Consider the following 16379-nt stretch of genomic DNA (forward strand, 5'->3'; position numbering starts at 1 on the left):
TGCCCTCTGAGGCAGTAGGCCATGCTAGGGTCAGGAATCAGAGAACTGGTCTGTTCTTCGTCATTTTCACAAGTTGCCACCCACTCATTCTCTAGGGCTTGATATCTAGATTTGGTTCCCAGCCAGGTTGTGGGGGGTACAGAATCTAATGGGCACGCATACCCCAGACCACCAAGAAGGACACCATTAAGGGCAGTGCACTCTGAGAAATCTTAACACATTGGGCACAAAAATAATGTAACAGCCCTCTCTCTTGCATAGAGATTAGAGAAGAAGCAAACAAGTGGTCACCTTCTGGTGGCTACATACAGTATACAAGGAACTAAAGAGCATGTGAAGGATGAGCAATGACAGATTGTGGCATGGACTCCATATTCATGGAGGGGTTCTATAAATAACCTTTTTGGGGAATTGTAACTGATGCTTTTTGAAGGACAATATGGATGGTTCTAAAGGGGGCTCTAAGATGATGGGGGGTATTCATGGCAGCACTAATGCTAGCACTCATGGGAGGGGCATTAAATGAGTTATCCTATGACTAATGTAAAAAATGAAAATCACATAGTACATGACAATCAATTTCTAACAAAGCTAGAACCAGCCCTGTACCTCACATGGATCCAGAGATCTCCACAGTCATTGCTTTACTAGATTTATATGAAGTTGACGGCTCAAGGGGAGTGTCTTTTCTGCTGCAGCTCAGGGGGCGTGCCCATGCTCTGCCTATCACAGCTCAGGGGGCGTGTGGATGCTCTGCCTATCACAGCTCAGGAGGCAGCTGAAGGATAAAACTGAGCAGGACAAATAAATAAGAAAAAAACAAACAGCAGATGGCGCTATATGGATAGATTTTTTTTTTAAATAACTTAGTGTCTATGCTAAATTTTGAATTACAGGCAATTACAAAATAATTCAGATCCAGGTGCTGAATTCTGTGAAAACTGTAGAATATTTTTAATGGGACATCTCCTTTAAGGTAGACACTAATAGGGGCTGGAACTCATGTGGTGGGGACATTGTGTCCAATAATACCCTTGATATCCTGTCATTGTTATGGGGCTCTGTGGCTGACATCTTGGCTGTTTATGAACAATTTAAATCTGTTCTATGTGTTGCAGCTGTAACCTGATCCCTCTGCCAGCAGTGAACTGAGAATTAAGGTCCTTTTAGATGGGACAGTTCAGCAGGCCATCGTTGGGAAGGAACAGTACCTGCCTGTCAGTGGAGGAGACCGCTGCATGGGGGGGAGCGATCACTAATGCCACCTCTCTTCCCTATACAGACTCGTTGTTTGCCGGCAGCTGAGTGTGATTAGACACCTGCCGGCAAATGTAGATTTAGGTGCTTACACAAATGATCCAATTACCCAACGAATGAGCATTATGCACGTTCTTTCGGGTCACCAGTGGCACCTTAACACCGCTAGATAATCGCTATCTAATAATCTCTAAAAGATATAGAATTTAACTATTTTTTCGATTTGTTTGTATTATTGATTTACTAAAAATAAGTGCTACATCAGTTACTTTTTAGGGCATTTAGTAAGCAGCCGAAAATTTGACATAAAGCTAATTCTTCATCACGCCGATTTTTGTTGGGATCAGAATTGTTTTCTGTAGTCAAACCTTCAAACAAAGCAGAATCTGAAATGCACCTTATTTATGGACACGAGTACAAAGCAGCTAAAATGCCATTTGACATGTGTGATATATAATCCACATAAAAGGCTCACAGATGTTCTGTAGTTGCTGATTTCTGCAGTGGCAACAAAAATGTTAATGACTTCAGAGGAGCCACGCTAATCATGAATCTCAGAACTCATTAGGAAAAGAATATCCATCTATAGTAACTTTCAAAACTTCCTCCAATGCGTTTGGTCTTCATCTTAGGCTGCTTTCACACTTGCGGCAGAGGATTCTGGCAGGCAGTTCCGTCGCCGGAACTGCCTGCCGGATCCGGCAAAACGCATGCCAAATGATGGCATTTGTCAGACGGATCAGGATCCTGATCCAAATGACAAATGCATTGAAATGCCGGATCAGTTTCTCCAGTATCATCATTTATTTTTTTCACATTTTTTGCGATCTGAGCTTGTGAAGATCGCAATGCCGGATCCGTTTTGCCGGAACACTCGAGGATGGATCCGGCATTAATGCATGTCAATGGGAAAAAATGCCGGTAAGTGTTCCAGAATTTTGGACAGAGATAAAACCATAGCATGCTGCGGTATTATCTCCATCCTGAAATAGCAAAAAGACTGAACCGAAGACATCCTGATGCATCCTGAACGGATCGCTCTCCATTCAAAATGCATTAGGATAAATCTGATCAGTTCTTTTCCGGTATTGAGCCCCTAGGATGGAACTCAGCGCCCGGAAGAGAATAACGCTAGTGTGAAAGTACCCTTAAGGCCTCATGCACACGACCGTTGTTGTGTTCCGTTCTGCAAATTGGGGTTCCGTTGTTCCGTGATCCGTTTCGGTTTTTGTTTCTGTGTGTCTTCCTTTATTTTTGGAGGACCACCAGACATAAAGGAAAGTAAAAAAAAGTCTAAGACAGGTTTGCCAAGCAAATGATAGGAATAAAACGGACGCGCGGACCTGGATGAAAATCTTGTGTGCCTCCACATTGTTTTGCGGTCCCATTGACTTGAATGAGTCCGCGAACCGTTTTCCGCTGAAATAATAGGACAGGTTATATTTTTTTGACAGACTGGAACCACGGATCACGGACGCGGATGGCAAACGGTGTACTAGCCGCATTTTCAACGGCTCCATAGAAATGAATGGGTCCGCACCTGAAATGCTAAAATTGGCGGAATGGAAGCGGGAAAAAAAAAAGGTCGTGTGCATGAGGCCTAAAGAGAATTGTCTCAGTTAGAAGAGCATGCCAGAGTGTGCTGACTTCTGGTTCTGTTATATCGGATGGGGAACCTCATCATATCATTGAGTCCCAAATAATCCCTGCCTAGCGCTTAATCGAAAGAAAGAAAGAAAGAAAGAAAGAAAGGACATACAGTGGTTATTAACACTTTGATGACTTTGTAAGATTTCTTGGTTTTTATATATTAATAGAAGGACATGTATCCAAGGCCTTATGTGAATCCTGATATGAGCATATCATGTACAGTCAGAATTTTGTACTCACAGATGTTTTTTCTTGGTCTGAGATTTAATATTCCCTTTGAGCATGAAAACTTTTATGTCTGTAATCCTGTGATCTGGGCAGAGAAACTGGTTTGTAACTGGTGTTTCCATTTTGTGGCTTTGTTATGGAGATGACAATTCAGTCTCGGCTTCAGTTTCTGTGCTTTCCCACGGAAAACATACAGTACAAGCATCTTAGATGTGATATCTGGAGGAATATTATAGTGATAAAGTATACAGAGGGGGGTTCTGCTTCATGTCATGGCATCACATCTTCTTTTAAAATTGATAGTTGTGCAGAGGTTGTGTCAAACTTGACAAATCAGTAATTGATGGTCTAAGGATATCGACAAAAGATAGACCATCAAGAGTTGGGCGCGAATATTCGAATAGCAAATATCGGCACTTCGAGAATTCGCGAATATTTAGAATATACTGATATATCTTCATATTTCTGAATATTCTAGATTTTTTTTCATCTGAACCCATGATCCCTCCCTGCTTCTTGCTTGTGGGCCAATGAGAAGGCTGCAATGTCTTTGTCTGAGCTTAGCAACATCCCTAGCAACCAATAGGAAAGTTGCCTACCCCTTACTATATAAGAACCTCCCCAGCAAGTTTTTTAAAGTTCTGAGAGAGACGGCAGTGTCAATGCTGTGCTCTGTGCTTTCCACACTACATTAGATAGATAGTTAGATAGCTTATATATATATAATACAGATAGTTAGTGGGAGATAGTCAGTGTAGGTTATATCCTGATATAGTGGAGCTGTCGCAGTGCAGGGTGTTAGGTAGTGTGATAGGGATTACTGTTTCTCTGCTGTCCATACATACATGCTACAGACATAGTGCTGTGATGTCACGATAATGCATCAATCAGTAATATGTAGTCAGACCTGCTAAAATGTGAATTTTCTCGTATTGCGCCAAAATATGCATATCGTTAATTGCCGATTAGCGCAATCGTGAATACATTGGAGCACTCTATCTGCATATAAAGCCATTTTTAATGTTCTGCCATGCCAACCATTTTCTCCAGTCTCAGGAAACTTCTAGCAGCTTGGAAAATGTAGCAAAAGTGACCCACGCCTGTATTGCGCGTGCTATACGCGAATATTACATTGCCGATTTTCGCAATTGAGAAAACAATAGCGAATTCTCGAATTTGCGAATATATGATGAATATTCTACAAAATATTCACAAAATATTGCGAATTTGAATATTGCCCCTGCTGCTCATCACTAATCAAGAGTTGGTACACCCCTTTTATGTCTATATATTGAATCTTAGGGACCCCCCTGCAACAGACTTACTAAGACACAAAGAGGGTCTACTATCCAGAAATATGCCTGTATTAGGCGTATTTCTAGCGTAGATTGTGGTGCAAAGCAAAGTTGTGCTGCAACTTTTTCCCGCTCACGCCAGGTATAAAAAGTGGGTGTGGCGTGGGCGGAGAAGGGGACGGGGCGGCCGGCCCATCTCATTTACCATCTTCTACGCTTGTTTTAGGCATAGAAAATGGTCTAAATGTAAGACAGCAAAGATGCTGGCTTACATTTAGACTGGCACTGGATACGTTGAAGTTATGTAGAGGCCGGCGCTTTTTCATAACTTTGGTGGATCCACCATCAGCTATAGAGGTTATTAAGACCGGTGTCTAAAATGCCAGACTTAATAAATGACCCCCAAAGGTTCTCTGGCTTTATCTTTTGTAATTAGTTAATAGATCTATTCTATATGTGCAAGATGTTATTGGCTGTTCTTCTAAGCACCACCCCCAAGGATCCTTCAATGTTATCCAGCATCATGAATTCCCACAGGCCCTAGATTTTCTGCTCAAGCTCATGTTGACATATCCATATGAAGATTATTTTCAGCTGTTTTTCCCCTTTAGGGTCATAGAAAATATATTCTCTTGATATGAAATGACTTTCAATTACCCAACATCTTATTTTCTCTCAAAGGGAAAAAATAGAAGTCTTTTTTTGTGGTCTAATGACTATTGTGGATGGGTATTATATCCCTTTCATTTACTAGAGTTGATGTCGTCAACCACGTCATTTGCGACTTTTGTCAGCACGTTCATAATTAGTGTGATATTCACTCCCATTATACTCTGTTTGTTTGTCTTCCAATTATACTTGATTGTATCTCAAGAAAAGATGTCATTAGAATAACAAATCAACAAGGTTAATTAAGAAGTCCTGGACAGCGTGAACAAATTACAATCCATAGCTATGGCAACCAATAGATATGTATGAGATATGTAAATATATGACAGAGGCTATGTATTGTATGTATGTGGCCTTAATATAATATGAATATATTTATTACATTTACCTTTATGTTGCACAAAATGTATTTGAACTGAACAGGTACCATCTTAGATCTAAAGATGTCCATAAGCATTACACATAAGTAGTTTAATGGCTGAATAACCCTTAAACAAATGATTACCTGGTGAGTAATCATTCTGATGAGACAGCCATACATATATATAAGTCCATATAGGGCCTTGAAATCGTTCAAACTGGCCAATATGTCCAATGTCGAAGGATGAACTATCTTTCTGAAAGCATTCTTTCACGTGTCAACAGTTGGCAAAAGGAGTCATTCGCTGTTGAATTTCATCTGATGGACAACTTTTTTTGTTGAAATTTAACAATGTATGGCAAACATTGACCCATAAAGGAAGGCTCTCAAGAATGTTCTGCATGACCAGTTTGAGTGACTGTAATGGCCAATGTGGAATAAAATGTTTATGGTTGCATTGGCAAAATGATTGTTTACCTGGTGATCGATCATCAATATCTGATCAGTGAGAGGGAGCTAACTCCTATAAACCGGGCAATCAGGTGAATGAAGGGGCTTTGGCACTACAATGGAATGATTGTTGAAATGGCAATCGATCATTGAAAGATTGTTCCACCATCAACCTACCTCTATCTAATTTGTATGGCCACCTTAGTGCCAGGAAAACTGGATTCAGAACATGGCATTCATAGAAATGTGTAGGCCCATACTATATCAAAGTGTGTCTCCAAGTTATGAAGGTGTGAAGAAGTAAGAACTTTATACTATAGCCAGACCAAGTCCTTGGAAAGAGGGAGGAAAGCCTTAATTGGCCTCACCCATGGTGGCAAGAACTTGAGAATAAAAATGGGGGCTTTGGTCCAAGGGTCAAAGAAAGAGTGGGGAGGGCGGAAGCATGTCACCCAACCCTTCTGTCCTGGCTTCATAACCACATACCTATTCTCAGATATTTGCTGTGAGGATCCTTCTATTCCATGCAAGTCACTGTTAGGTCCTTATTTCCAAAAACTAGTGCATGCAGAGAAAATGTAGAATTTTTTTTTAATCATATTTTAAATTAGTTAAAATAATTTATTTATTTCAACTGTACCATCTACAGACCTTGGGTTGACATATTTTAAGATGGGTGACATGAGATGACACGCTTTGAAAAAATAAAATAACAAGATTCCGCAATACTCCATCAGGAGATGTTTATGCAATATGTGTCCATATGTGGCCATCAAGTGGTTGGACTCTGAATTGCAGCCTGTTGAGGGTTTTGCTAGCATGTGGCAATAATATATTAAATTTGAATAGTGAAAAATTTGAGTTTTTAATTAAATTTGCCGAAAGTTAAGGGCGGACACATCTGTAAGTCTAGACGAAATCTGCATTATTTTTTTTTTAGCCACCGGAGCTTTTTTTTCTTTGCTTTAGAATCAATGTGGGATTTTTCTGTTACAGAAACCAGATCTGTTGTCACATTAAGATGTCTGTCTTCCGCGCCCCGGCACTGCACATTTTAATTTATCGTTTCATTGTTTTAATCATTGTTCTGTTTGAATCCACAACATAATATGAATATTATAATTCCACTATGACTGTAGAGAAATGCATATTACAGTCGCAGAAGTCATAAAATTCGGTTTTATGTCAAGAATTAATTTTCAGATATTCCCCTTCTACGCAGGTTCTGAGAAATTTGTGGGCATATGGTGACAGCACAAGTGACATATGGTCATTGTTATTTAGTTTTATTGCATTAAAATAATATAATTTAAAAGTTATTGGTGCATGTGAGCAAAACATATGTGCCGCAATGAGCGACAGTGCTCATTAAAGTACTTTTTATGTGCTTGTCGTGACTTTTTGTGTCTGCAGAGATCTTCACTTCCCGCTAGCTGAATTTGACACTATTGAAATTGATCGTCGTTTTATACAGAAAAGGAATTATAAAAAGATTACTTTAATATGGAGGAATGCGATGTGCAGTGTTAGCATTATCTTTGCTTGTTTAGCTTGGCAGAAGTCCTTACTGTGACTTGCATTAACGGTTAAGTCGGGGGTTATGGTGGGTGCCTTCGATCGCCGACAAGTCACTGTGCCTTGACCAGAGTACTTAGATACAGCATTAGGGCAGCAAACTGATGGTTGTCAGAGAGTTTAAAACTGATGACCTATCCTTAGGATAATTGGTGGGGGACCAACTCCCAGCACCCCTGCCAATTAGCTGTTTCAAGAGGTTGTGGAGCTCTGTTTAGCGCCACGGCTTTGTGTCCTAGGCGCAGCTCAGTCCCATTGAATGCGGCTGAGCTGCAATACCAAGAGCAGCCACTACCCAATGGATGACTCTGTGCTTGGTAAGCTGCAAGGAGGTCACGGGGCTCACTGGAGTGCTGTGGCCTCTTAAAACAGCTGATCAGCAGGGGTCCCGGGTGTTTGACCCCCTCCAATCAAATTTTGATTGCCTTTACTTAGGATAGGACATCAATTTCAGAGTCTTGGACAACCCCTTTAACTCTAGTCTAGGAGTTAAACCTTATTTAGTCATATCTTGTTGTAGGAAAATGGGTGACAACTAGAGATAAACAAATTTCTTAAAATATGATTCTGGTCTGATTTGGCCAAATCGGACAGCCGTTTCGATTTGAGTCCAAATAAATTTGACTGCAGTGCCTCAACTGCCTGGAAAAGTCTTTCTCTCTCTCTCTCTCTCTCTCTCTCACTCCCCCTCATCTCACAACACAACCAGTTTTTTTTTAACCAGAACTTTTTGGAAAATGTGAGTAACATTTCTGAATTATAGAATTGATGTACCCATTTTTTGTAACAACCAGAAATTAGTGGGCCCCATATACTTTTTAGATAAATTTTAACAACCACAATCATCTAAAGTTTAGGAGTAAATGGTATCTAGTAGTCTAGGTGGTATTAGAGGATGAGGAGAGTACTGTTTTCTTTGTCAGACACCTGGTTTGTTGCCCTACCAATATCATACATTTGATGTATTCCTAATGCCCCTCCCAAGAGGAACAGAAAACGTACTGTGCTCGAAAAATTGGGGGTACGTCCTTATGAGCCATCTATTTGGTGGACAACTGCAGCTTGTGCTTTTCTATGGTTGATATTGGCTTCCTTTTTTTAACAGATTAGTCCTGAGCCCCTGACAGAAGTAGTAGATGTTTTGCTCTGATGGTACCCTTTTGTCACGACCCCTGGTCATGGTCGTGACTCCTTGGGTGCCGCATGCTGTTGCCCGCGGTTTGGGAGTTCGTCAACCGCAGCTGGGGCACTTAGTTGTTTGCCTCAGGTGCGGTTGCCGCGGACAACAAGTGTGCGTGCGGTTGCCCTTGGCAACGTGTTTTATGTGCACTCCCTTTGTCGTTTTGTGGTGCACGAGGTTATGTATTATGTGCACTTCCCCTTATATGTGTGTTTTCCCTTCTGTGTGCTGGAAGGGTTAACTTCCTTCCCAGTGTGTGTGATGTCACTGGGTGTGGTTGATCGTTGGGTGGGGCCTCTTGGCCTATAAAGCCTCAGTCCCTGGCTGGGCTCAGTAGGTTGCTCTCAGCCATGCTGGCTGGAGCAGCCTCCTGTCTCCTCCATCTGCCTGGTGAGGACCATCCTTCTGGTCATAAAACCTGTGTTGGGAATTTCTATGTTTCTTGGTGTTATCTAGGTGTGTGTGGGGTTATCTTGTTAGTGCAGCTTATGGTTTCCTGGTTTCCCTTGTATGTCTGGTGTGTGCTGTGTCCTTTATGTTGCTGTGGACATCAGCACTTGTTCATGGGTTCCAGGTTTGTGTGTCTGTGGCAGGTAAGTGCAGGACTAGTCTCACTTACCTGTCATTTCCATATGTCTGTTGATGTTTCCCCTGTGTTGCTTGGCCGTTGAGACTCCTGCTCCCCCGTGCCTAGGAGGAGCAGGTCGTCTCACTCTGTCCCCTAGTACAGGGCCGACTTGAGGGCTCGTAGGGACTTTAAGGTTCCGGCGTATGAGTCCTCCTACCACCAAGGTCGGCTCATACAGATAGGAGACAGGGTCAGCGTTAGGGATGCAATAGGAGGTGACCTGCTCCCTAACTCTGTGGTCCCGGCCAAGGGGTAACCCTACCATCTCCTGGCACCGCACGGCTGGGGGTTTTCCCCACCGCCAGCCGTGACACCTTTATACCCAAGATGGCATCTATTATATTTCCAGTACAAGTTATCCGATTTGCTTTTCAGAAATCATGGAAAACTTGGTTCCAATTATGAATAACAAGCCATAATGGCAGATAAATTGGCTGTCACTTAGATATCCCAGATACAAATATAACAAAGAGGAGTCCTACTGCCACATAACCAGACACTAGTACAATAAATTACACATAGTAGGTCAGAGGACCTGTAAAAGACTTTACATTGGACCCAGGAGCTTCAAGTTATACCTCTGCATAGAAATACATAGGGGTCAGGTTCACGAGATATTATGGCTCTGTACAAGAGTAGAACCAAACTGTAATATAATGCCTGTATGGAACCATATTGTACAAAAGCAGATGCCTGAGGCATACTCTGGTCAAAAATTTGTAGCATGCTCCATCCAGTGTCATGTTATAGGAGTATTGTCTGTAAAATAATGCCATATAGAGCCACTATATGGCAGGAAATGGAGCCCTAGGAACTCTATACAGCATCAAAAGGCATATACCAGGGATGGCCAACCTGTGGCTCTCCAGCTGTTGCTAAACTACAACTCCCAGCATGCCCAGTCTACCTACAGCTATCAGCCTACAGCTGGGCATGGTGAGAGTTGTAGTTTTACAACAGCTGGAGAGCCGCAGGTTGGCCAGCCCTGGCATATACCATATGCCCTGGCATATACCATATGCCCTGGCATATAGCATAAACAAGTCCTGACAGAGTATTGGCAAGTTCGTTTTTTTAAGTGTTGAGACAAGAAGAAAGGTACTTAATGGGGCTGGGCCATCTCAGACATTGACAGCATATCGCTTGGATATGCCATCAATGTCATCTAAGCATGGGTCCCACCGTTGGGACCCACTGGTATCTCCAGAACGAGGTTCTTCGAGTGAAGGTGAGCATGCCTCACAATTCATCACTTTAGGAGTTCTGAAAAAAACTTAGCGAGCATGCTTGGCTGTTTTTGGAAGTTCCAAAGTGGTGAATGGAGACCACACTGCTCAAGCGCTGCCACCTCTCCCTTCACTGCTATGGGACTTCTGGAAATTTTTCGTCACTCTCATAGCAGTGAATAGAGAACATGCTGGACATGTGCGGCTGATCTCTATTCACTTTGGGGGTTCCATTCTGGAGATAGGAGAAGATCCCAGAGGTGGCACCCACACTTATCTGACATTAGCGGCATAGCCTAGCAATATGGCTATCATTGTCTAAGATTGGCCAACTCCTTTAAAGTGGTTGCATCACCTCAGACAATGGAGGCATATTGCTAGGATATGCCTCCATTGACTGATAGGTGCGGGTCCCACCGCTGGGACCTGCACCTATATCGAGAATGGAGCCCCGAAGGTGGTGGAGGGCGCACTGCACATGCGCAGCCTCCCTCCTTCCATTTTCTATGGGGCCACTAAAAATAGCTTAACACTGTCTCGGTTATTTCCGTCGGGCCCATAGAAGTGGATGGGAACGGTGGCCACTCATGCACTTTGCGCTACCATTCACTTCTATGGAGAGAGCGATTGGTGGTGGCCAGACTGGAGTCCTCAAGCCACCATTTTGCTGGACTCCGTTCCCGCTATAGGTACGAGTCCCAGTGATGGGACCTGCACCTATAAGACAATGGGGGCATATCCTAGCAATATGTCCCCATTGTCTGAGATGAGACAACCCTTTTAAGGACACATCCGTAATATGACTGTACAATTGAACTCCGTGTCTTGATCCAGTCCTAACTGGACACATTTTAAAAAAAAAATTTGCTTAAAATGTATGTAAAAATATATTTTTTAAAATGTATCATTTTATATTTTAGATGACAACGAATGTCAAAATGCCACCTACATCTGCGGAGATCATGCAAATTGCACCAACACGGTGGGCAGCTACTACTGCATGTGTCTACCAGGCTTCACTTCCAGCAGCGGTGCGGAGAGTTTTATGACCAATGATGGAACGTTCTGCCGAGGTAAGCGGCTATGTATTTTTCAAAAGTCTCCTACACATTTGTCCTTCGTAATCCATATTCCACCTGATCAATTATTAATCTTAATTAATACTATTATTAATATTATCCAATTCAATTTTATGGTCCAACCCGGGGAACAAACGAGCATAAAGGGAGCAATACATCAGACCGTACAACACTTCTGTTGTGCCAGCCTAGAGACATTGATATTCCGAGCAGCGTCTTTCCAGGTTTTTCATAAATTCAATACTTTTTTTGCATCAGTGTTGCGGCAAGTTTACACATGAAACGCGTTAGCAAGTGACACCATTGTATATTGCTAGGGGTTTTAATATTTTACAATTGAAGACTTTGAAGTGAGAACTTCCAGCACATCTGGAGGACAGATGGTATTCTTATTACATGATATGTTATATTTTGCTAATGCATTAAGATCTGCTCCTCTGAGTGTTGGCACGTCAATTCAATATTAACAGTTTTCACATCAAGAGGAAAAGACCAACCTTCATGTTTTATAAAACCAAGAACTTTCTAAATAACACCGCGTAACAATGATTTTGCTACCGAGAGAAAAAAAATAGATTTATATACTAAGATGAGCTCGCTGATTCCAAATATGAACTCGGAATTTGCCTGACACGTCTAGATTTTAAGTTATACATGCAAAGCCTGTTCAGTTATAATATTAATACATTATATTGGAGATATTCCAATGGAAATGTCCAGACCTGTCCGGACGCACTGATGTCAGCAGTAAGTATATAAGGCAAGCTGGACAGCTTTTGATAAAGTGATCTGTTATAGTGCTATCAGTTTTGAAACTTAAGATGTATGTGGCCAATACACTACTTATGATCAGTGCAACAATCTGACAAAGCGAGTGCGTCTTGCAGCTTGGGTTGCATTTGTGCTCGTAGTGCAGAACTTCCTTGGGAACAGACGAGCTGCAAACTATGCGGAATTAGTAGACAACCTGCTTACAGCATATGAACGACTTGGCTGCCAAATGTCATTGAAAGTGCATTTCTTAGATTCCCATCTTGACTTTTTCCTACCCAATTTGGAACAAGTAAGTGACGAACATGGAGAGCGGTTCCATAAAGACATTTCTACAATGGAGAACAGGTATCAAGGCCGCTGGAATCCCAACATGATGGGGGACTACTGCTGGTTTTTGCAACGGGAAAATATGACCGTTCACAAACGCAAAAGCAGATGCCTGAAGCACTTTTAGCAGTACTGGGCCTTGCAGAAGTAAGACTTTTAAACTGAAAAACAAGACTTTTAGAAATTTTGTTATTCCATTACATTTTCTCTTTTCAATAATTTTTATTGGGTTTTACAAATATACAATTTGTAAAATAGCAAAGTGCGGGATTCCAAACTATAGATATGCAATATCCTTGCCAGTGATTAGCATATGGAGACCCTATATAAGAAGTGGAACATCTCTACGCAAACTTTGATGTAGATCAGGCAATTGTTGGAGTAAAACTCGTTCTGTTCAAAATTATTCAATGCTTTCCAAGTGTTGAATACATTTAGGCATAGCAACATTTTGTGACGTGTTACAACAATTCTGACTTCAAATTTGTAATCCGCACACTTGATTTAGTATAGGACAAATGGTTTTTGCCCAGTAGGAGACAAAAAGTGTTTTTTTTGTTGCGTGGTGTAATTGACTGGTACTGGAAACATTCTGCATCCCAAATACCTCAGCAGTGAGATTATTGTTACTGGTATTTTTTATTTATAGTTTTTTTTGTTATGAAACAAAGTATTGAATAGGAATTTTGAACCGGGGGCTACAGATGTAACAGAGCTGAACGTTCACAAATAATTATGCACGTGTATCTTTCTATAGCACTGCATAGTGCAAGACACGAGCCGCGAAACACACAACTACAAACGCATCTAGTTCTGCAAAGCAAGTAAACTATCACATTATATAATTATGATGTAAATCTGTCCATGGGGACATTACATTGACAGGATTAGGGGAGGGACCAGGGGGTGTAGAACATGAGGGGTGAATGCAAAAGAAAAGTGCAGCAAGTAGGTAATTAACAGATAAATGCAGTAGATAGACAGACTGATAAATACGTAGATAGACAGACTGATAGGACTGTATTAGACTAGCAGGTGAGCAGCGTTCCTTCCCGACAATCGACTGCTTGTCAGTGAAGGAGACCATTGCTATTACATGCAGAGATCTCCTCCACAGTATGGGGAGGAGTGATCGCTAATACCATCGCTTGTTTCCATACTAAATCATTGTTTGCCAGCAGCAGAGCGTGATTAGACGGCACGATATGTCGCCGACAATCAATGATTTTTTGGTCTGCATAAAAGATGCAATTGCCTAATGAATGAGCCTTAGGCCCCATGCACACGGCCGTGTTTCACAGCCGTGTGCGGGCCGTGGAACCGCGGCCTGGATCCCTCCTGAGAGCAGGAGCGCACGGCGTCACTGGTTGCTATGACGCCGTGCGCTCCCTGCTGCCGGCACAGTACAGTAATACACTGGTATAGATCATACCAGTGTATTACTGTATTGCGGCGGCAGCAGGGAGCGCACGGCATCATAGCAACCAGTGACGCCGTGCGCTCCTGCTCTCAGGAGGGATCCAGGCCGCGGTGAAACACGGCCGTGTGCATGGGGCCTAAGATAGATAGATAGATAATAGATAGATATGAGAAAGATGATAAAACATGTTAGTCCATCTGTGACATCCCTTTCAGCAGCGTTGTCCTGGCCTTACATTTATGATCGCTGTCAGAAAGGTGCTTCCCAACCTCTCCGATACACATGCATACTCGGTCAACCGTGCAAGTGTTCAGAATGAGGAGAATCACTGCCACTTGTGCCAACACGTATCTCTTCAAGAGCAAAAGGATCAGTCATGTTGAAATTGTACATGCTCAATCCTTCTCTTCTCCGACGTCTGTCATTGGGAGAGTTTGGAGGGCCCCACAGACATCAGATGGGTCAGCTGGTCCTTCCAAAATTGATGAGTTCACCCTAACATTATTCTGATGTATATATCACCTTCATGGGCATACCTGATGTTGTACCCCTAAGTCCCATCCTGCATAGACGTCTCCCTTTTGCTCTCTGGGCTCTCAGGTGACTCTAAATCCCCAGAATAAAAAAGCAACAAAGTTCTGAAAATGCCTCTTCTGTAGACGGTGAAGGAGGTTAATACCACACAGAACTTTAGAACTTCTAGATGGTGGCAGAAAAATCGATAACAATACTTTGCAAATCATTTTATTGTTTCTCAATGGAGAAAACTGTTTAGATCCAATTCGGTGGCTGCACAATAGTTCACGCTCCTCAGGACAGGCCAGAAATGAGTTGGCCGAGAAAGCGGACGTGTCCAGGGATAAAGTATAATACTGACACATTAAAAAAATGAAATGGGAAATGAGGGAGCACATTACTAGAGGAGAGAACTCAACACGAGGGAACAGATTGCTGGAGAACTCTACAAAGCTGATCCCCACGTTGACACGCCGTAGAGCCCATTACATCTCCCCAAGGCTGGTATTACCAGGACTATTCTTCATCCCTCCACCCATAAATATCTTCATTAACTTCTCGGGCCGTCTGCTTTCTTATGAGCTCAGAGTGACTTCAATATCTGATTGCAGAGTGCACTTCATTCTCACAAGGCGAAATCAATACTTCATCGACGAGGGGAATGCACAGCACGTTTCGCTCTCTTTGCCGTCATGCAATTTTCCTCAGCTAAGACCAATGCTATAAGAGTGGAATGACAACATATTGCGGCAGTCGCTCTTCAGAAGATTGTTCCAGTGCAGCTGTGCTGAGTATGTCGCTCGGCGCAGTGAACATTAATTTTAATGTTATCACTAGAGAAGATAAAATCACTCAACATTTGAGTCGGGTTCGATTAGGATGAATCGGTTGTTCACAAATTTTAAAGTGGTTTTCACATCTCAGACAATGGGGGCATATCTCTAGGATATGCCCCCGTTGTCTGATAGGTATGGGTCCCACCTACACACCCCACCTACACTGAGAACGGAGCCCAGAAAGTTATGGAGGGCGCACTGCGCATGCGCAGCCGGCCTCCATTCATTTGTATGAGGCTGACGAAAATAGCAGAGCGCTGCTCGGCTATTTCCGTCGGCCCCATAGAAATGAATGGGAGCGGTTGGCCACGCAAGCCCATTCACTTGTATGGGGAGAGCGCTTGGCAGTGGCCGGACCCCAGAAAAAAAGGGGTCCTCCAGCCACCACCTTCCTCGATCAGTTCTCAGTGTAGGTGCAGGTCCCAGAGGTGGGTTGAGGACTCCAGTCCGGCCACCACCAAGCGCTCTCCCCATAGAAGTGAATAGGAGAGCACCGCGAATGACCGGCCACCGCTCCTATTCACTTCTATGGGCCTGACGAAAATAGCTGAGTGGTCGGCTATTTCCGACGGCCCCATAGAAAATGAATGGAGGGCGGCTGCACGTGCGTAGTGCGCCTTCCACCACTTTCAGAGCTCCGCTGGGACCTGTCAGGCAATGGGCATATACCCAAAATTTGCCCAAATCAAATGACCAAAAATTTGGATTCAGTTGCAATTCAAATTTTTACAAAATTTGTATTTTAAAATTTGCTCATCTCTATAACAAAGAAAACGTCACTTGGTCATTTCTTATATATGAAAAAATCTGTACTGAAGCACATTCTTTTATTCTAATCTACTTTCATGTTCTCTTTTACGTATCGTTTTTATTCTCTTTTCTATACATTATTATAGGACAACCATCTT

At 42.5% G+C, this 16379-nt stretch overlaps 1 protein-coding gene across 1 annotated transcript in view; it reads left to right on the forward strand.

Moving 5' to 3' along the window:
- The window catches only part of ADGRL4 (adhesion G protein-coupled receptor L4), a 137313-nt gene that overhangs the window by 47816 nt on the left and 73118 nt on the right, over positions 1–16379 (forward strand). The window contains exon 3 of the mRNA XM_044302059.1: positions 11440–11592. Coding sequence (XP_044157994.1) covers positions 11440–11592 — 153 coding nt within the window. The remainder of the gene's footprint in view (positions 1–11439; positions 11593–16379) is intronic.

This window comes from Bufo gargarizans, chromosome 7 (assembly GCF_014858855.1).
Source record: "Bufo gargarizans isolate SCDJY-AF-19 chromosome 7, ASM1485885v1, whole genome shotgun sequence".
In the NCBI taxonomy this organism is placed as follows: Eukaryota; Metazoa; Chordata; class Amphibia; order Anura; family Bufonidae; genus Bufo; species Bufo gargarizans.